Source organism: Pleurodeles waltl, chromosome 9 (assembly GCF_031143425.1).
Source record: "Pleurodeles waltl isolate 20211129_DDA chromosome 9, aPleWal1.hap1.20221129, whole genome shotgun sequence".
Taxonomy (NCBI): domain Eukaryota; kingdom Metazoa; phylum Chordata; class Amphibia; order Caudata; family Salamandridae; genus Pleurodeles; species Pleurodeles waltl.
In genome coordinates, this window is record NC_090448.1 from 210,326,576 (window position 1) to 210,349,697 (window position 23,122).

The 23,122-nt window shown below is 42.5% G+C and overlaps 1 protein-coding gene across 1 annotated transcript in view; it reads right to left on the bottom strand.

The window, feature by feature from the left end:
• ABHD6 (abhydrolase domain containing 6, acylglycerol lipase) overlaps nucleotides 1-23,122 on the bottom strand; it is a 158,008-nt gene that overhangs the window by 129,139 nt on the left and 5,747 nt on the right. The window contains exon 2 of the mRNA XM_069206561.1: nucleotides 11,680-11,820. Coding sequence (XP_069062662.1) covers nucleotides 11,680-11,798 — 119 coding nt within the window. The 5' untranslated portion in view covers nucleotides 11,799-11,820. The remainder of the gene's footprint in view (nucleotides 1-11,679; nucleotides 11,821-23,122) is intronic.

Consider the following 23,122-nt stretch of genomic DNA (forward strand, 5'->3'; position numbering starts at 1 on the left):
ATTTTTTACTGATAATTCGACCTTGTCATTTAAACTAACGGCAAGGCCCAAACCTCCTTTTTTAATATATATGTCACCCCTACAGCAGGGCTATCAGTTCCTGAGTCAGGTTGTTGTATGTTAAAAAGTAGGACATGTATTTTTTTTATGTCCCAGCAATAAAAACTCCAAACTGTCACTTTTACTTGGAAAATGTTAGTAGCCCCATTGACAAGTACATACTGACAACTCAACCGTGCTAACTCCTGAATGGGACCACTAAAGATGGTACTTCAAGGTATCAAAATAATCGTTACATTAAACCTAGCTTAACATTAAACATTAAACTTAGCAACTTTGTTATATTAGTAAGGTTTTATTGATGTTTAGTAGAATGGAAAGAAAAGCATCGTTACAGAATCCATTTATTAAAAAGTCACCAATAAATAGGTATTTCTGGTAAGCAATGAATAAAAGGACAAACGGAGGCCCATATCCAGACCTGGCATACTAATAACATAGCCTCCGCCGCTCCCCTCCCCTGCTCTTGCTGCTTTCGTGCTAAGTTCCATTAACTGACACAGGACAGGTGCAGAACCAATGGTTTGTGTAGGTCTCCGGTGTACCTATTCATGGATCAGGCTTTTGTCCGCTTCCTTCCCAATAAAGTAACAGTATAATTTGTACATCCTGTCACTGCATCCCCGGAGGGGCCACTCCCTGTAATTTCTTTAGTTCAGACAGCATAGCAGATCAAGCACACACCATCCTCCAGGTTATCATTCCTACGAACAGGCTCCATTCACACTTCTGTGATTACCCGTTCAGAAACATCTCTTAACCATGCTGTACATGTGGAGGGAATCAGGCTGAGCCACTTAATTGCTAGGCATCGCTTTGCCAACACCAGACCAAGGAGGACAAACTTTCTACTCAGTTTTTCCTGTGCGGGAGAAGGAAGCAGGCACAGCAGCACCTGAAATCTCAAGCAGCACTGCCCAGTCCAAGACCCTATATGGGTTTTGCAGTATTTCCGGGCAGTAAGGGGAAAGGGATAGGCAAAACCACACCATATGTATAACGATCACTGTACGGCCCCCACATCACGCGCAGCAGCTGGTCGAGTGGCCTACATAGCATGCACGGATTTTTGAGTAAGGTATGTTTGGTGTATATAATTATATTGCAGCACCTTGAATCGTGCGTTGGATCTGACTGTCTGCACTCCCTCATAAACCTTTACCCAATCTTTAGTTGTCAGAGGTTCCCCCATAATCTCCTCCCACTTGGTCTACATGGTGAGTATCGAGGCGGTAGATCATCCTGTAGCACCCTGTAGATGCAGGAGATCAGCTTGCAGCCATGGGCCATATCGAGTAGTGTTGTTGGGATGTTGGAGCTGGGCAGTGCAGCAGGGAAGGTGGGCCCACTGCGTGAGCCGTGGATGAAATTTTAATATATTGAAGGTATTGTCTTGTATCCAGTGAAAAGGATTCTATGGCTTTGTCCCTTGTGGGGAAATGACCCCCGGGTAGAGGTCCCCCACAGTGACACAACCTCAGTCCCTCAATCTCTGCGCCAACATGGAGTCAGCATTCTTTAGGAAAGGTTGCACAACCCACAATGGCATGTTTGGAGCATATGATACATGCCAAATTACTCTCCAAACCTCTCCCTCCTCCCAAATATCAGCGTCAAATTGAACAATATAAGGAAAGGTAGAAGAGACTTGCGATCAACTTATTAGCAGGACCGTTAGGGACCATCCATTATGGGTGCCCCTTAGCAGTCATTTCCCAGCTGTCCTCTGGATCAAGCCAGTGGACATCGTGTTGCAAGGGGGCCGCCATGTAGCAGAGTTCAAGGTGCGGCACCTTGAGACCCCCCTGACTCCAGGTTCTTCTCAGTGTTGCAAACCCAACACACCTACATTTATTTCCCGAGAGCAGGTCTACTGTAAGGCTATCCAAGGTGTGAAAGTACTGCCTGGGGATAGCATATAGGGTGCTCTAGAGTGTATAGAGGCAATAGGGTAGTATGATCCTTTTTGCAATAGCTAGCCTGCCCATAAGAGACAGAGGTAAATCTTGCCAAAATTAGATTGAGGCACTGAGCCCTTACTCCACTCTCCCAATGTTGAGGGCTACATATGTGGGGGCTGTGTGTGCAATCGAACACCCAAATAGACATCGGCTGTCACCCAGGGGAACCCCCACCTTAGGAAGTGTCTTGACAGGGTCTCCCATTAATCTCTCCAATGGGAATAATTTAGACTTGTCCAGGTTAACATAGAGTCCAGAGAGCTCTTTAAACTTGTGTATGACATTTAACTGAATTTGTGTTGAATATGGCAGTTCTCACAGATACACCAGGGCATCATCAGCATAGAGGGAGACTACATTGTTGGCCTCCCCAGTGTAAACCCCCATGGGCCCATTGTTGTTTATTGTGTTTCTGCAAGGGGTTCCATTGCAATGGCAAACAGGAGAGGTGAGAGGGGGCACCCTTGCATTGTACCCCACATAACTGGAAGGGCTCCGAGACCAACCCTCCAGAATGCACCCTGGCACAAGGGTCAGAATAAAGGAGACAAACCCATTGTATATATCGAGGGCCCAACCCCATTTTTCGCAATACTTTTGTAAGTCCAGTTTAGAGAAGCAAACACTTGTTCCCTGTCTAATAGTGCCAGGGCATAGGCATCTTCTTGGAGTTTTGAGGCATGGTATACATGAGAAAAGTGTAGTAGATTATGAAGGGTGTTACATTTCAGGATAAAACCCAATTGGTCCGTGTGTATTAAGGCTAGTAGGTAAGCAAGTTAGTGTGCTGCCAGCACACTGCTAAGGAGTTTCATATCTATGTTTTGGAGAGATATTGGTATATATGCTGAGGAAACCATTGGGGTCCCTGCGTACTTTTGGCACCATTATGATTAATGCCTCACGCATTGTGGCTAGTAGGCCATAGGTTTACAGGGCTTCTTCGTACACCTCCACAAGCCTGTTGGCTATAGTATTGGTGTATTTGTGATAGAAATACGAGGGCATGCCATCGCTGCCTGGAGTTTGCTCAGTTTGAGGCATTGGATCGTAGCTAGTATCTCCTCTTGGATGAGTGGGTTAGCGAAGGTCCCCCTGGCATCTGAGTTGACACTTGAGAGAAAATAAATATGCCAGAAATTCCCGAAGTCCATCCGATGGGTGGTTTAGCTGCTCACTATATGCATTGCATGGATGGGCGTGAAATACCAAATTAATGGCCCACTGTGTACAGACAAGGGTACCTGTGTCATTATATATAGTCAGGGTAGTCTACCTGGGGGATTCCTGTCAGATCAATTGGGCCAGCAGTGCTACAATTTTATCACCCTCTATATGCAATCTCTGATAATAAGCCATGTAGGTGTGTTTTTCTATGCTTCACCAGTCATCCAGCAACTTTGCCCTAGTCACCCACCAAGAGACCACTGCAATTAGGTGAGTAGGAAGCACTGCCTCCAGTTCCTCTAGTTTTTTCTCATGCTTGCTAATGTCGCACTCCAGTTGAGGATGAACCCCATAGTACAAACTTTATTGCTTCCCAGTCAAGGCTCATGCTGCTCACCAAACCCCAGTTTTCAACAAAGTATTGTACCAGTGTCTTGTTGACTGTTGTTGCAAAAGGGGTGGGGGGTCCATCAACGCTTCCTCCACACGGAGGTGCCACAGAGGGATCGCTGGGCACCCAGGATTGCCCCCAAAACTCAACAGGACCGGGGAATGGTCCAAAAAGTATTGGCCCAAAAAGGAGACCTATGTAATGTTTGGTGCTATCTCAGCAGAGAACAGACAGTAGTCCAGTCGTCTGTGTATAGCTATCGCAGTGGTATAACAGGAGAAAAGGCTCCGCTTTGGGTGACTGTCTCTCAAAACATCATAGAGGTGTGAAGCATGAATCACATCTTTAAGCGCCCTATCAGGTGGGGTTTAGTGTGGTCTTTAGGAGGCACCCGGTCTAGTGCGCCCTTCCAGACATGATTACAGTCCCTTGCTAATACAATGGCCGCGCCGAGGTATGGCGATGCCACCATCATGACCAGAGTGTAAAAATCTAGACAATCGATATTTGGGGCATACACATTTATAAAACATATCTCACGGCCATCTAGGGTACCATGCAAGATGGCGTAGTGGCCTCCAGATTCAACAACATGACTCCTGTGGTGGAACGGGATACCCGGAGCCACTCATATGAGCACCCCTCTGGCGTAACCAGAATATGAGATAACAAATATCTGCCCCCCTCCAGCGCTTTCGCAGGCAAGGATTGCAGTCACCCCAGACATGCGTCTCTTGGAGGAATGCGATTGACACTTTGTATTGTTTCAGTGTAGGAAGCTGGCCTGGTGTGTGGTGGGTACCCCAAGTCCAGGTAACCCCTATTAGTGTAGTGTAGTGTAGGCAGGGTCTAGAAATCAGGCTTTCTAGAGGTAGCTGTGGATGAGCAGTCAAGGCTTACCTAGGAGACATGCAAAGCTCATGCACTACCACTGTAGCCACACAGCACTTACACACATGAAAGAATAGACTCAGTGTGATAAAAATAAAGGTACTTTATTATGGTAACACAACACCAAAATATTATAAAAGCAATACTCCCTTAGGAGGTAAGTAACATACAAGATATATACACTAGTTGTCAGAAATAGGCATAAGAATAGTTAGAAAACCGTACAAATAGTGTAAAACACAATAGAGAATTGTGGACTTACGGGGAGCACAAACCATATACAAACAAAATGGAATGCGAGAGTGTCACACCCACCTTGGTAGTTGGAGAGTGCAGAGGGTCGCTGGGGGTACCGGGAAAGCACAACGGTAGGTACCACAACACCCCCCAGCAACCAGAAAAGCAGGAGTAAATTACTAGAATTTCTCCAAAACACCCACTTAGAAGAAAATAAGAGAATTGCAAAACCCAGAGATGACTGCAAAAAAATCAACCTTGGATTCCTGAAGAGGAAGACCTGTGGAAAGAGCGGACCAGGTCCAGAAGACGCAGCAGAGTCCATTGTGGGCAGTGTGGGCTGCTACCCATCAAACTGAGGATTGCAGGAGTTGGTCGAAGGTGAGGAAGAAGAGTCCGCACTGCAGCCCTGGAGTCGGCGTCGAGTTCCTGGAGGATTCAGGTGATGTCCCATGCCAGAAGGAAGATTGCAGTCGGGTTTGCGTGTTCGGATTCCACCAACAAACCTTGGCACAGGCAAAACTCGCAGTTGGCGGAAAGTGGTGCTGCCAGGGACTAACAAGGCCCAGGAGGACTCAACCCAGGAGGGGGAGTTAGAGAGGCCCTCAGCATCGCAGAGAGCCCACAGAAGCACAGGCAGCACTCTCAGGAGTCCCACAGGACAGGGACACAGAATTGCAAAAAGGGCCCATGCAGAACTACGAAAAGGAGTCCCACGCCACAGGAGAGTCACTCAGGGAGCTGTACGTCGCATGAAGGAGTGCTGGGGGCTGGACCTACACGAAGACTGAAGACCCCTTGGAAGAAGTGCCAACAAGCCTTGGCAGCTGCAAAGTACACAGGCAAGGGCTCACTGCCACCCAAGTTAAACAGCTAAAAGAGAGGACCGTCTGGACCACTTCCGACCATCACCCAATTTGCAGGATCCACGCAGCACAGCAGGAGAGGGGACCCACACACCTGGTCGTCATTGCTGTTGGTGTCTGCAGATGCAGGGGAGTGTGATGTTGCTGTCCTCTTGGGAGGGGCTGGTAGATCTTCCACTAGCCCATGAAGGCTGCCACTAACAAGCTCTTTTGGCACGGGTGCAGTCACAGTGTGGGCTGCCACCTCAGGAGAGCCCGCTCAGCCCAGAATGCCAGCCTCTGTCACAGCTTTTCAGTCTGACCGTGGGAGAATCTACTGCCTCTGACCAGGCCCACTGGTCAACTCCCATCACCCGGAACCACGGGGTCTGCAGCACCAGGTTTACTGACATCGTGCAGGGTCCCTCTGCGCTGCACCCCTCTGGCCCAGATCGGCCTTCAGGGCTGGATGGAGCGGACTTGATTGATCAAGGCCGCGCCCAACACCATCTCACAGGGCAAGGCGGTAGCCAGCAAAAGCCCCTGTCCTGTTGGGCACAGGACCTGGTGGTGAGAAAAAGATGAGAAGAAAACTGTCAGGAGCACCAGGACTATGGTAGGATTTCACTGGCTCCTTCAGGGCCGCCGAGGGGAGAGTCTGAGCAGCCATGCTGCTTGGTTATTTCCCCCATCTCAAAATGCAACATTTAGAAAATTACAACTATGTTGTGTAAGCTTTCCTTGGCCATTCGCAGATGCTGGCCAAAGACAGCCTCTGCCCTTCTGGGGAGAAGTGTGAATGACTCGCAGGAGCTGGAACAATAAAGGCCTGGCTCTGGAAGAGGTGTTGCATCTCTGTGGCACAAAGCCACACCGGGTGTGCTCCCAAAAGGTGACCTTCAACGGGGTAGCCACTTTTCAAGGGCAAGTGCAGAATAGTGCACTTTGGGATATCTAGATGCCACACATTGCAAGTAGTTTTCATCAGGCAGGGGGGATTCTAGTAGCCCAATGGCTAGTAACCACTAGAGTACCTTCAGAGCAAACATATGGCCTCCTGGAACCTACACCTCAGAATACATGTGGACTGCAGAGAGAATCAAAAATGGACTACCTGCTGTCCCCTGGACCTGACGACAGAGCCTGAACCAACAGAAGGACTGCACCTGCTGATCCTTGGTCTAGCAAAGCAAGGACTGTGCTTGTGGTGCCTGGCTCATACAGAAGTCACTTCTGAGCCCCAGACAGAAGAGGTGAATGCCAAGAGTCAGTTGGCTGACTTCCTGTTACAGCACCAGTGCCAGAAAAGCTGAAGAGCCCGTTCTGGCTTGTCAGTAGCCTGAATCACCTGATCATCACTGACTGCCGCATGCTGCCAGGGAGATCAAGTTTAGACACTAAAAATTTGCACCCGAGTCTGCTGGAGTCTGGAGTGACGTCCGAGTGCAGTTTGGTTGCCTAAGATGGACACTAGCCTTAATAGAAGGGAACCACTGGTTTTGCTGTGACCAATGACTAGTAGTCCAGTGCCAACTGGACTTTTGCTGGACCAAAGAGGACTTCGAGGGACATCGACCCCTGTGACCAAAGTGACTCCACTTGGTCCGTGGATCGAGGAGTAGCCTCAGGAAGACCCCTGTGAACCGCACAGCATTCTCAGCAACTTACAGCATCTTCCGTATCCTGTATCTCATGCATCAGGACTACTCTGTTAAAGTCTGTGGCAGTTCATCCTTAGTGCCTGGAACTGGACTTGGGAGTGCTTTGTTGACAAGGTAATTGTCTTACAAATCCTTACTGGCCCCCGTGACCTTCCCCTCTGCTGGAGTTGGTTTGCCCAAAGTGGGCTGGAGTAGCTGAACACAACTCTTTAAAGGTAATAATTATATTCAATTTTTGGAATACCTGTTTTATCCTATCTGGAGGCATAAAATCAGTATTGAGATATGTAACCTCAATAATTCAATTCCATATGTAAAAAGCCTTATTATTTAGTAATTTCTTTCATCAACTTTGTGATTACAATTATGCAATATTCTCCATGTCTTCTTTATAATTGTTATACCTCATAATGCTTATTTATTCGTTATAATGCAAACATTTAATTCATATGATCCTTGTGATAAAGGAATAATTAAATTTAAGAAAACTTTGTGATGAGGCACCTTGAAAGTTGGGTGAGATAGCTTTTAATTGATGTGTACATTTGATATAATTAAGGGCAGATTTGATATAACATGCAATGATGGAAGTAAGAATTTTGCCTGATCATACATAAAATTGATAATAAATAGGATTTTTGAACTTGAAAACAATAAATTTAAGTGAAATTATTACATATTGAAGGGAAATTGAGATCATAGGCGGGGATCCCCTATCCTTATTATTATATTTTTTGGGATAATTGATTATATCGGAAGAAAGTTACTTTCCATCGATGATATAAGAGTGTATTAGAGGGTTATTAGAATCTAATGAATTTGCCTCCTTTATAATGCAGACATTTTAAAATGGCCGCCGTGTTTCCTATAGAAACACGAAGTGAGCAAAAATTGAGTAGTTGAGGACATTCAATGGAGCACTATTCAAAAGATTAGAATATAGGCGGGGATCTGCCACTCTTAATATCATATTCTTTAGGATAATCATTTAAATCAGAAAGTAAGTTATCTCGTATTGGTAACATAAAAGTGCATTAGATGCACATTGGGATTCAATAAGCTTGTTCATTTATAATGTGGATGTTTCAAAATGGCCGCCATGCTTTCTATAGAAATACGGAGTAGTAAAAAACTAAACAGCTGGGGATAATTAATGGAGCACTATTTAAAAGGCATTTATGAGTGAAACAAGATGATAGCCAGTTGGAGTATCGCAACGTGAGTGCAATAAGGAAACAGTAGATTTTAAAGGTACGATCAAATGTGAGGGTGGAATAATGTTGCTGCGTTGTTGCAAAACTGACCTCATAATTTATGGAATACTATTTAACATGCATTCACGAGCACAATAAGGTCTGATAGATGGTTGGAATATCGTAATAAGAGTGCAATAGGAAATATTAAATTACAAATGGCACGAATAAGTGTGAGGTGAACCACAACGCAGTTTAGTTATAGTTTAAGTGGACTTGATTTGATAGGCGTTCTATACATGTGGGAACGTAAGATAACAGGAAGGAGATTAAAATAACAAACCGAATTGTACGTTAACATCATATAGTAGATTTTTGTGTATGTGTGAGGTTACATGTCACCGGAAAGTGGATTAAAATGTAAAATCTAACTGGTGTCCATATATAACGGAACAAAGTTTGTTATTTAAAATACATCGACGAACAGAATCAGGCTTGATAGATGATTGGAATATCCCAGTAAGAATATCATGAGGAATATTAGTTTCGAACGGCACGACACAGTAGATGTGTCTTTATATATGAGAGGTTATTTGTCGTCAGAAAGCGAATTAAATAATAAGTTTAATTGTTGCTCGCACATGGGGTAATAAAGCATGTCAATGCGATATATATAGGATTTTGACTAATTATGATAATAAAATGATTGACAAGTTTCAGACCTTATAGAAAAGGTAAAAAGAAGGACACGTGTGATTTGAATGAACATGCCTAATGTGTATCTGATAATCACAAGGATCATATGAATTAAATGTCTGCATTATAATGAATAAATAAGCATTATGAGGTATAACGATTATAAAGTAGACATGGAGAATATTGCATAATTGTAATCACAAAGTTGATGAAAGAAATTACTAAATAATAAGGCTTTTTACATATGGAATTGAATTATTGAGGTTACATATCTCAATACTGATTTCATGCCTCCAGATAGGATAAAACGGGTATTCCAAAAATTGAATATAATTATTATTTCTGAATGTAAATCAGATGATTTAATTTGATTGTAATTTATGTGTATATAATAAAAGGGTGATGGTAGGTCATGGTGAATAATTTGTCAAATATTTTGTATGGTTTCAGCCCTGATGAAGTCCATGAGGACGAAACGCGTTGGCTAGTGGCTGTTTTAAATGGAAAAGAATGATCAAGATAAAGCAATAAAGATTTATAAAATTTGAATATGATTGGATTACTGGAGTGCTTTGGATTTGAATACTGAAACAAGAAAATGGGATGCCAATATATTATATGCACTAAATAAGGATAATATTATGTGCTGAATCTTGTATGCAAGTTGTATCGGATTTCTGATAATAGAAGGCTAAGGAGTTGGCCTCTTGGATTCGTGCATATGGTTCTGATTTATTGTACAATTTGAATGTATATTTGCGGCTGGATTCATCTCAACTCCTATCTGTTAGTGCGCTAATACAACTCTTTAAACGTTTTACAAAGTTTGTGAACTTTTCAGTTGCCAGTGCTTGTTGAAAGGTTCCAATGCTTTTTGATTTACTTAAAAATCTACATCTCTGGAACCCTCAAGTTGATCTGGTTAATTTTGGAGTCTACAAATTCATAAAAATAAGATCTATTTTTCTTTTGTGTTTTGTGGCTTTATTTCATTGTTTTAGTGCTTCTAAATGCTTTACACTTGTTCCTTTGTTTAAGCCTGGCAGCTCGAAGCTACAGCTACCCAAGGTTGGGCTAAGGTTTAACAAATGAGTCTGATTGGATACAAGTCCGTATCGTGTCTGTTTCCTGTACCAACAGGTACAGCCTGCTCTTGTGCCTGAATTACTTTTCATGATTTATGTACGCCTGTTCTTAATTTTTTGCCTGATTGTTTCCCTTACTCCGTTTCATCTCTAGTGTCAGCAAAGCTAGTTCTTGTATAGCTCTTGTTCAACCACACCTTATAGTACACCACTTTCTCACAACTTGCTACTTCTTGGAATCTAAACTCCTTAAGCCACAGAGCTGGTGGTGGGATTTTAACTGCCAACACCCGTCCTGTACTGCAGCCAGCTCACAATATCTTTATGGCAGTCAAACCTATCACTCGTACTTGTGAGCTGGGAGAAGGTATAAAAGTCAGAAATATTTGTTAAAAATTATTTCTACCAACGGCTTTTTCATTGAGCTCCTACTTTGTTCTCCAGTTGCTGCATTATGAACTCGCATTGAGAACCTGAGGAATCCCACAGCATCATTTGCAAAGGCGAAACAGTCTCAAAGGGACAGTGTTCCATTTTCAAATCATTTACCATTTAAACCAGGGCAATAACAAAGCATTAGATGTTCCAGTGCTTTCAGGTACATTTTCAAGTCCCTTGTTCTAGTTTGGGATAAGGTTTACCAAATGAGCCTGATTGGGCACAAGTCAGTATCATGAGTTTATTACACTGTTTCCGGTACCAACAGGTAAAGCCTACTCTTGGGCCTAAATTATTTTTCATGATTTATGTATGCCTGTTCTTAGCTTTTTGCCTGATTGTCTTCCTTACGCTGTGTCATCTCTAGTGCCCACAAAGCTAGTTCTTGTAGGGTCTTTGTTCAATCTCTTCTTAATCTATGCACTCTACTCTTGACTTTTGTCTGTCCTCTGTTGTGATTCCTTTATCAACTCTGCTTTGCTGATCCATTTCGAAACCAGGCCACTGCCTAATGAAGCCCCATATGCCTTTGTAGTGCATATTCCAATTAAATAAGGGAAAGTCCACTTGTTTTGTCCAATTAATTTGGAGTCTTACCTGGCTCAGCGATATCTTTAAGTGTGCTGCCCATTTACACTGTGTCCAACAGTCTCTATAAATAAGTGAAAATTATGACTTTGCTTTGTCACACCCTTTACTCTAATCAAACTTTGTTACCTAGTGCCTTTGCTTGTTTCCTGCTCTCCCACTGCATCTCTCCTTGCAACTAGCTTTTTTTGACTTCCAGTTTCTTCTCAGGTGCAGCTCTGTTTGTACCTTGTTCTGTAGCTTTGTTAAATATATCTCCTGGATCTCCGTTCTCTGTATTCACTCCCTAATATTACGGTCAAATAAAAGTTCTTTAAATCATTCAAAATCACATAAAAATAAAGACTCAAATGTTGATGTCTCTTGCATGCAGAGCATTTCAAATGTTAAGAGTCAAATATAAAGTGTCCAGCTTGCAGGCACTGCTGTAATAAACAAATGCTGAGTATAATAGCAGTATTCTTACCAGTAATATATTCTGATTAACACTGAAGGCCACAGGTAAAAGGATGCGATGAAGGCTACAATTGGAACAGCTAAAGTGCCCCCAGCTATTAAAAACATGTTCATCATGTCAAGGTCCATCTTCTTTTAGGTTTAATTTCACCTGCATTGTGGGAAAAGTACAAATAATAGAACACTGATCATTTGTATGTGGTAAAGGCTACATAGCCCACGACAGAAAGCCAGTAAATACTTTAAAAAAATCACTTTAGAGATAAACCATAACAAGATCACAAAACTGAAATCACTTTAGCGCTGATTTACCACACATTGTATTGTAGCACCTCCATAACATTTGTGAGTATTGTAGGCATTATAACTAGATAAGCAATTCCACAACATTGGTGAATATTGTAAGCATCATAACTGGAGGAGCCATTTTACTGATATTTAGTTCTTGTTTACAATCAACAAAAGTCTACTTTACTGCAAGAAATTTCCAACTAACGTACCACCTTTAAAATACATAACAGAGTATGTTTCATGTTTCTTTTATCTTATGGTAAGAACTGTGTGTGTGTTCATATTGAAAGAGTTGATGTCCACAATGAAGTGTTCATATATAAAAACAAAATTGCATTACTATTATCAAAGTCACGCGTCATGAACTCTCCACCAACACCGACTCAGAAATACTAGGTCCGGCAGGCTCCGAGATCCATGCCTGAGGGTACTGCCTCACAGGTCACAGGAGGGATGTCACGCAGTCGGCAGAAAAACATGGGAACAGGAAACTGAGATCAATCCCACACATAAGTGCAACCATACTACAATGGTCCAAGGAGATTGGCCCCAATTAAGCAAACATGGCCGGAGGAGTGCACGCGTTCCTAAAACAGCATAAAGTCAGATGCCACATTAAGTTAGGATCAGACAGTCAATCAGAACATGACACCTGCAGTAACACACAGCAATCTTGTTGTCCTCATGCCGACATCTGGACATGCTACTCATTGACACTCATTGTGTTCACGCAAGGTCAAGGTCCACAAGCATTTGTTATCATAGACCTTAATTACGACTCCAGGACAACGGCCCACATTCTTTATCTAAAAAGGAATGCTGGAATTGTTTTAAGGTTCCCAGGAAAAGTGTATAAAACACTGCTCAGATCTACTGTACTTTGAGACAGTCCTTGGACCCAGTTTCTTTAACTGTTCTCCAAGCCGTAGTGTTTAATTGAAACTGCTCCTGTTTTGCCAAACACCTCTTATCTTTTGTTTTTTCAAGGCAAATTCACATTAGGGCGACCTATATCTTTAACAATCTAGATAGTGATCTTTTCAGGTTTTTTCACTTGCACTTGCACAATTTGGGGGCAGCTGAAAGCATCATCAAAATGTTAAAATCCATGTTGCATTATCTGTCACTCTACTGGAGAATTCATATTCATGAAGTACATCTACTTAACACAAAGCAATATTGTTTTTTATCTCACACATTATTTTCATCTTGATATAATTTCAGATCCCTGCTTTTAGCATTAATTGCTTCCAATGATCAACTGTCCTATAACCGGCCTATGACTGGGTATTTCCCTGGGAAGACGGTGTCCATCAAAAACGGTTTTAAAGTCACAGGGCCGCTGCTGGTGCCTCTGTCACTTACTGGAGCAAGCACAGTAGGTACATAAGCAAAGAGAGACATATAAAGGAGGGAAGTGAGCTACAGGCGATTGAAGGAAAGATGAAGGACAGGGAAAGAGAGAGACAATGAAGACAGAGTTCAGAGAGCAGAAGAGGGGGGAAAGTTAAAACAGAGAAAGAGAATGAAGGAAATTGAAGGAAAAGAGAGAGAGAAAAAGCTTGTGAGAGAGCAAGACAGAGAGAGAGGGAAGGTGGAGGCTGGTTTCGATATTTTTAATAAAGGCTGCTTCTAGCTCTCGGTAATGCAATGATTAGCAAGTAAAATTATTCTAACTGAACAGGAACTATGCAAAACGCGATGGTTCCTAAAATGGTAAAACACACATGATATACTTCATTTTTAAGTAAAGCCACAGTGATAGTACAGAAGTGCAACACTGGCGTAAAGAGTCAATGTCAAACTAAGGCTGCAACATGAATTTACCCCACAAACATGAGTGGTTTTAAGAGCAAGACATCAGGCCTAAGGGTACACCAATACACTGCTGTGAAAAAAAACTGCTGCAAGTACATGTAAAAAGAAAACATTTGTGATTTGATTGCAGGCCTGATTTTATTATTAGCGATGTCGCCTCAAAGTATTACCTTGACGCTTAGAAGGCCTGGGTACACAATGTGCAAAAGCGGCACAGACCTAATATTTCAATTTTTATGCCTTTCCAGTAACACACTACAAAAACTCCTTTTCACTGTACTAGGCTGCGTAAATTCTTTCCTCCAGTAAAAGCCTCTAGAGAATAAAAGTCAATCTCCACTAGTGGGTTTACCGAATACCTTCAGAAAGTATCTGCTCGCTGACGCAATATTGATCAAAATCTAACTCAGTGGAAAAATATAGATTTATGTTTTATATGGTCAAACATAATTTTAGTAAAACTTGCTTTTATCTGCCTGAAAGCCCGGACAATATTCAATTCAAATTTTCTTCAGTGGCAGTAGTTATCTTGTTGAGGAGGCGTGAAATACACATCTCTGGGGTAAAGACTATGCTTGGCCTGCTGGCAGCAAAGCAAGTAGGAGTTAAACAAAGGCCAACCATCCGCTGCTAGCTATCCTAGAATGTGGGAAGGGGGAATACAGGAAAAGCAGATGACGTCACAAACGCTAGGTTCCTCTCTGGATTTTAGGTTGAGGGTTTACCTGTCTGAATGTTATTAGGTTTAGATTAGGGGTTGTTAACAATCACTGGGTGGTATCTTCCATTATAAATGGTGTCCACCACCAGCTGTCATAACACAGATGGAAATGTAGGAATAACAGGAGAAGAAGAAGCTGTTGCTGGGCTGCCTCGGGAAGACCTAAGGCATTGCTTCTTGCTAACCCCTGTACCAAAGCTTTGGAAGTGCTCATCAAAGGTCAGGCCACTAGCCTTCTACAGCCTTAGCAATAAAAGGGTGAGAAAGGGTACTCTGGAAAAAGACCACAAGGACAGTCGGGCCTGTACATGTTAGCTCTGGCTGGAGAAAGTGGTTGAGCCTCCCTCACATGTTGACTGTGGCCTGGTACCCCAGAAGGTTCCAAAAGCTGCTTGTGAGCACCAGGAGAGACCAGGAGGAAATTGTGAATCTTGGTCCTATCAAAAAGAAGGGGTAAAGAGATCTGTCTTCCCCATATGTCTGTGGCTGGAGTCCCCATATAAGGTAACTAACTCTGTCCCTACCTGTGTGAGGCAGAGCACAGCTAGGAAAAGTGGCCTCTAGTGGGAATTATTGGTAGTACCCATAGAATAGCATTGACTTTTATACCCACCATTGTCCTTTGTGCATTTTGTGACATTTTCTTTTAAAAAAATCATACTGCTTTTTATTTATTTGCCATGGGAATGTTATTTGTTTTAAATGTATTGTTGTGTTGGTGCTGCTCGTACATTTAACATGGCTTTCTCTTGGGAAAGGCCTGCTACTTTGTGCCACTTTCACCATGGGTAAAACAAAGGTTTTCTCATTAAAATTGTGTTTTACCTAACAATGCACCTGATCCTAGTTTGGAGGAAGCCTTCTCCCGCTTTCTATTCCAGGATATTCTAGTTATGAAAAGGCCACGTTTTGTCCAATCTGTAATTTTCTTTATATCTCTCTCTACTACCACCTAAAGTAGACCGAGATGTCACTTTGCGTCTGGAACTGTGAAGCTCAGACCAGTGGGCCAGGTACTGGTTTCAGTTCTGGGCAATGGCAGGTGGCATCCATTCAAAGGACTGCAATTATAGAGTGTGATTGTTGTTGGGCTCCCTGTACTTCTAACTTTGTACCCACTTAGCATTCCAACTCGTTCGTTGTATTTTTCCTTTCCTTGCTTCATTCAACACTTTCTTCCCTCTTGTGCAGGGTTTTAGCATCTTCCTCTTCTTCTCTGCTTTCCTAGAGATCTGTAGTACTCACCATTTGTCAGCCCTCCCTCTCCTTGGGCCTCTTACCGAAGGATCACAGATCGAAGATTTGTTTGATCGATGGTTTGACTTTAGGTCATTTTCCTCTGAATTGAAAGACGGTCATTTGTCACATACCAATAATGGGACTGCTGTAAACTTGTATTTGTAAACGTATTAGATTACTGTGCTATATAGATTAAAACATATATGTAAAGTAGCAGATGAAGACCGAAACATGCATTCTTCCTTGTTAATTAATCAAGGTGTTTGCTGAATGTTACAGACACATAGCTTACATCTCTGATGGAAGTGGCTTTTCTAGCTTTAAGTCATGCTATCTACATCAGAACCATGCATGGCCTGCACATTCATTCTATCCCAACAAACAAAATAGTTTTTTCTTAAACTATTTTATTAGTCTGAAATTTAACAAACATCAGCAGGATTATAGGCTCACAAAAAATACGTTGATGTTAAATAGCTTATTGATGCAGGGGAAGGGGGCAGGTATAACACCAGAACAGCATAGTGTCTGCCTACCCAGTCACAATACAAAATCATGTAACATAGAGGGGGACCTCGCAATGACTTGGCCAGGTGTCCACGCATCTTTGTCTCTACGTCACCATATTTCATTATCTTCGGGCACGTCCATACCGTGGGAAGAAATCCAGCACTGTCCTCTCCATGCCACACAGTGGCCTGGATAGATCTAACTCAGAACCGTTAAGATTAGACAGACCGTTAATAAAACATTTAAATTGGCAGATTTGAAATAAGTGTTACTGGACATGGTATTAAAATATGTAAATGCCCTCCTCCATTCTGCTTCCGACAATGGCATCTTGAAACCACAAACTCAAAATGTATTTATTCAGAAGTGGGCATCTAAGCCTCTCTTCACCTACAGCTTTATAGAGGGCACTGATATTCGCCCGAAGACCATTCAAGAAGGTTCCAGAAGACAGCAGTTTATGAGGATATACTAGAAACGCCCTCCTAAATCCAATGGGATACTTACACTAATCGCACATTTGTCTCTAACTTACCTTCCACAGACCTAGAGGAGTTAGGCACACTTGAAGAAGGGTTTCACCACCAAACAAACAGCTTGTACTGTGACACACTTCTCCAAACACCTCGCCACCACAGACTCTTTACATAAATTCCTAAAATATACAAGGCTCCACAGTGGTGTATTCAAGTCCTGCCAGTCACCTTTTTATCACCTAGAAAGTCCCAAGTTCGTGACATAGGAATTCTCTGATTGGTGTGTGTGGTATGAGATACAGAGCGATACTGCATTCCCACACTGCCGTAAGAGCCCGCCAACCTCGTTTCATCGTCGCCTAGTTGTTCATTTAGCCAACCCACCAATAGCTGCAGTTGAGATACAAGATAAGATAGCTAGAAATCTGGATGTCTAGTACTGCCCTACTCATAAGGAAGGTTAAGTCTCCCCTGAAATGAGGTCTGGTTCTTACCAGTTGAAATGCAGCTTTTGAAACATAAGTTTATTAAAAAGACACATCAATTCTTCCAGTAACTGTAGGTATCTAGGCAGCATCACAGTATTAGCTAAAGAAATGAGCACAGGATCTGAAAGGGGAACTGAAGTTCAATAAGATATTGATTTCTTTAAGCACAAGGCCACCTCCATTCCTATCATATCCTCAGCCATGTATGCCCATGTGTGTTAAGACATCTACATTTCTTCGCCTGGCATCTAAGTCCCAGATTTGGACATTTTGTCTGTCGCATCCAGGGCAGGGAGAGGCATTATGTACCCTAATCCAGCTTATAAAGTGAGGGTAAAAATCAAACAGCTTAAGGACCTGGAACAAAATCTTCCAATTACAGTGTTACTGCTTTCTCTACATATTGAGTGTCCACAGCATTGTCCTCCTGATACGAAAGTAAATGAGTTCAGACAGGCGCCAGCTTTCGGAGACTGGATACAAAGTCTACATGGTGTGGGTGTACCAGAGTGGACACTATGTTCAGTAAGCACAATAGAGAGGCTTTCTTCAGTAATTTAATGTCCATGTTGATCATGGAGAAAGGTCTATAAGACCTGTAAAAGAGATGTTCTTGTCTGGTTTCAGTACCACCACCACCACCATCACCAAAAAAGCTTCTTTAATTGGAACTTTCCTGTTTATATGAAGTGCACTAATAAAACTTAATTTTGAGTTCTCTGCACGTCTCATAAAGAAAAATACCAGACATGCCAACCAAAGAAACTTTTCACCATGTGAGCATACAGGAAGAATGGTGTGGCCTTAAAGAGTGGGCAGGACCATTGTAGTGTATCCTAGTTGGTTTTAATGGGATAACAGGAATTAGCTTAGCCTTTGGCTTGCAGACTCGTGCCCCCGTCACCTAGTGACTTTTAACCTACTTAGCTTGCTCTATCTTAGCCCATTTAATTATTTAATTCTTCTAAGATGGCTGCCTTGTTTATAGTTAGGCCACTTGTTATGATTTGCATTATCAGTGCCACCGCGTTAAGGCGCCAAGATCAAGTGACAAAGACAAACAAACAGTAGGTGTTCACACTTAGGGACTTTCCCTCTCCATGCTTTCGAGGGAATTGTTTATATTAATTGCCGCCCCAAGCATGCCTGTTATCTATTGTTTGGGAACACACCTACGTCAGGGGTCCAAGTAGATCTGTATAAATACATCACACTTTAGACAGATAATCAGAGGGATTCCGACCAGAGGGCATCGCCACCATCGCTGATATCGATGCTGCACCTCGTCTTAATGCTGACCCAGTCTTCGTGTCCCTACGGAGTCTGAGATAGAGACCTCATTCCAAGGTAACGAGGGTTGGGGGCTCCTCTCATGGACATGGCATTGGCAGATTAGGTTTAACGTACCCAGCTCTCCTTTAGGTAGGAGGTTAGGTCTATCATGATAGGGTATTAGGACATATTACACACTTTATGTCTTTTCCTGTTATTGCAAGATGGTGGGGATCTTGTAATAATGACTCTTGTCTGTACAATTCTGTTTCTTGCACTGTTCATTATCCTAATCATTGCAGCCCATGCAACTATAGCAGATTGCAGTTGTGTTAAATAAAAACTATTGAAACTTTACTGCATCTTCGTTATTGCCTGTGTTTGGATGATACATGATCTATCTGTGAGAAAGGGGTAATCTCTCTTTAACCACGACACTCCCTGAGATGTCATACTTTCGAGTCCATGCGTAAAGGCTGCCACAAATCACCTTTTACTGTTTGGGTTTTTGGTGAGGTGCTGCTAGTGAGCCGGAAGGGTTGGGACAACAGCTGCGACTTGTTGTAGGATAGGCATAGTCGCCTACAAACACCATACTGAACAATCCTTTTGACACCCCTGGTACCCTTCCCCACAGCAATAATGAACTAATCTGGCTCAAACTCCCAGGACCTAGGGAGATTTTAAATGGAGCCCAAATGTGCAGAACATTCACATCTGAGCTGGAAAACTTTTCTTTGCAAGAGTTTTCTGCCCTTTATATGGTTGCACCTCTTCATTGTGTGGCCCTGTGATGAGGTAAGAAACTGTATGTCAAAGGCAGCCCTGTGTGACTTAATGGATCTGAAGTCTGTGTTTCCCCCCTAATATACAGGGGCATAGCTTGGTCAGTATGATTGGGCACATTATACAACAAGCAGGATGCACGAGAGGTGCTTAAGGGGCAGCGGAACAAGAGAGGAATATGCATTGGAAGGTGTACTAAGTGAGAAAAAGTGCATCATTTAGTGAAATAACCAACATTTTTAAAGTCTTTCCAAACAGAGAGGGAAAGAGTATGTGTGTGTTTTTATCTTTGTGTAAAAATTCCTGGTAAAATCCAACAGACACCTCACCACACCCATTTGAAAGCACCTGCACCCAATTATTTATCACAAAATACATTTATTGGGGGGTGTAACACCCCACACACCCGCGAAGTTATGTCGCTGCCAGTATAGGTGTTGTCTGTAGGGGACCTCTCTAATGAATCATATAGGTCGACTATCCTCTCTGTTTTTTCGCCATGATTACTTCCACTCTTGAAGTTGTTTGGGGACTACCCTCTCCTTCACAAACGATTCATGACCAAAGTCTGGGCCCGTGAATAGATCAAGCTGAAACCCGAGGGAGGGGCAGGATTCAGATCACATTGAAAGACCGCAACATCCTGTTAGTCACTGACTACAAATGCAAGTGGAGATTTTATTGTTGCGGCTCAGTTATGAATATTAAAGAGCAAATACTTAGAGGTGGTTTTTAAAAAGTATAACTTTGCTGCATTCAAAATCTGAACCTCTCACTGCTAGCTTTGGGTCAGGACAAAGTATAGGTTTGACGTTCCCACTGCACAGAGCAGACTTTTGAAATGGTCAAAGGAGAAAAAAAAAAAGACACAAACATGATCAATCTTCCTCTGTATAATGATTACTTAGAAACACTTGTGACGTAATTGTCACAGGTATAAATGGGAATACTTGGAAATGAATGGACAATAACTGATAGTGGCGCTCCTTTCTTGGGACAGCAACAAAGGGAACAGAGTCCAAAGTTCATCTAAGTACACATAAGCCGTATCACTGAGTGTGTACTCTTGCTGTCTAGTTCAGGGATGTCGAAACTCCCTCTTTAACCTCTACGGTACTCAGTCTGAGAACCTGCCTACAATTATATTGGCATTTCTCGAGAAATAAGAAATGGGGGATCGTCGGTTTCACGTTTGGCAGAGAAAAAGAGATTTGCAAATGGCATGCTTCAAGACTCTGACTGCTGTGGGCCAGATGCCCATCCCTGAAAGCTGTCTGGTTTTGGCCACTGCGTCCTCATAGTTACCCCACCTGTCCCAGCTATAACCAGTGCCCCAGCACTGTCCTCTTATCCCATGCCTCTCTTTGGTGAGTTGCCCAAATTCCATTCAGCCCTCAATCTTCCCCTGATCTAAGCCAGGAAAGGCTCCCTGCATGCCAATGTTGTGGGCTATGGTAATTTTCAATTATGTCCTTGTGTGGAAGAATTTTTAAATCTATATTTTTTGTGCAACCAATAATAGTGAGTATTAATAATTTTAAGTTGCACCCAATTTGCAAACGGTGAGTTGATATGATTAGATTTGAATAGAGTTAATTAGGAGGTATAGAAGTGTGTTTATTATTAACATAAATACGTTGTGTCATGTTTGTGTGAAAACTTCATCTTGAATAAAACAGATGCTGATTCTGTCATTTATGTATTCACCCCCTCCCATCATGCCCCCCTGTGCATTTTCTCTCCTCATACGCTCTTTAGAAGAGAAGACAGTTTTTATACTGTCATGAATACAAGGCTTTCAATGGGACGTCTAGTATTCCTGATATGTTGTAACATCCAAAGCATTTCCACTGTAGTTCTGCTGGGTAAATGAGTCCTATTCATTCATGTGAACTGGTATTTTTAAATGTTTCATATGTTGTTTGAACATCTCCAGAAAGCAGAGGCATGGATGATGCGGTGTGCTCTCTTAAAATAGGATAGTGCTTACTTGTTATGGTACTGATGTTATCTCTTCAGATTTATTAAAGAGTTCTTACTTACAATCATGCTATCATGAATCTGCAGTTTTAGCTAATTTGTTATGCAAGAATTGTGAATAAGAATTTTGGGGGTGAGCCATACAACTTTCCTGACCTATTAGGGATGCTGTCCAACTCTTTCTTGGATTTGCTGTTCATAATTTCTGATTTTTGATGATTCAGTAATAGCTCTACATTTGACTATTCATGGTATGTATTCTGCACCGCTTGATTTTGAGATCTCTGTAATAAAGGTATTTACCTTTTCCCTGATCAGTACTCAATTATTGAATGGTCCGTGACGGCCAGCCAAACACACATGCGCACTGAGGGGAGTACACAGTGCACTCCCCTCGTCCCCGTCATCCCCCATGGTCCGCCCCTTTAACAACGAAAGGATAATAAACATAGTTTAACAACGAAAGGATAATAAACATAGTTTATTATCCTTTCGTTGTTAAAGGTTTGCAGCGCCTGCTGGTGGGGGGGAAGCGGGGGTAGCGCTCCTCTGCCATAGTAGAGGAGCTGCTGCTGCTTTTATATACATTTTCTAGACTGGGATTTGAATCTACTGTCTCAAGCTTCACAATTGGTTTGGGGTGGTTCTCCTCTTAAGTGTCCTTCTCAGGCTTCTCTCCAGACACAGCAGTGATGCTTCTCACCACAGGTAGCACAAGAGCTGTCTCCCGATTTGAGCATCCACAACAAAGACAGAGAGAAGCATGACATTCCTGCACCTGGCCATCAGCAGTGCCTCTGAAGCAATAATCCTGGAGAGATAAAAAGGAATTCCAGACATTGAAAATTCTTCACCAAGCCCAACAGCAGCCTGCCCTCTGGAAGGACTATTCTGCAGTCTCTTGCTAGGAATTGTCCTCATGGCATTTCTAAGGATAGCTCTGTCTCCATTTTCCCCACTTCAGTGCCTGCCTCTCCATCCTGCAGCCACATGAATGCAGGCAATACATTTCCACTGTCTGGGAAAGCTGTCCTCATCCTCTATCATATGCCATACCAAGTCAAGTCATCTAAAATCCCACTGGATTCAGTTTTAAAACCAACTTACATACAGAGCTCTACCATAGCAAACGTTCTACATACACACTATACATGTATTTGACATACACACAGGATTCAAAGTGCAGGATTCTGGGAATGAACACAACAGTAGACTTTTACAAAAGAGGACCTGTAGACTCTATGCAAGACCTATTGACTTTGTCAACGTCTTTAAATTATGTTCTTTCTATAGTATGACATGGTAAGGCCTATCATTGTGTGGTATGGTATGTATGGTATGACCTAGCATTCTATAGTATACTATGGTATGACCTGTCATTGTGTAGTATGGCATGGCATGTAATTGTATAGTACGCAATGCAATGGCTTGCCATTATATAGCGTAGTATGGTATGGTATGGCTTGTCGTTGTATGGTATTGTATGGTATGGTATTGTATGGTATGGGGAGGCCTGTAATTGTTTGTATGATATGGTACATTATGGCTTGCCATTGCATGGTATGCCCTGTCATAGTATAGTACAGTATGGTAAGGCCTATCATGATATCTATGGTTTACAAGCACTGGCAAAGCCAGTGGCGTTTGCCTACAAGAGCTATTAAATGCATGAACAGCTTTAGCCATGCTGAACTGCATTGCTGCCACACAACATGGCATTTAAAGACTGACAAACCCAATAGCTCTTGTAAGCAACATTTGTTAATGTTTTTAGCCATGCTGCACATCAGCCCTGATGAGCAACATGGCTAAAAACATTGACAAAGCCAATAGCTCTTGTAGGTGAGAGTACTGGCTTTGCCAATGTTTGTT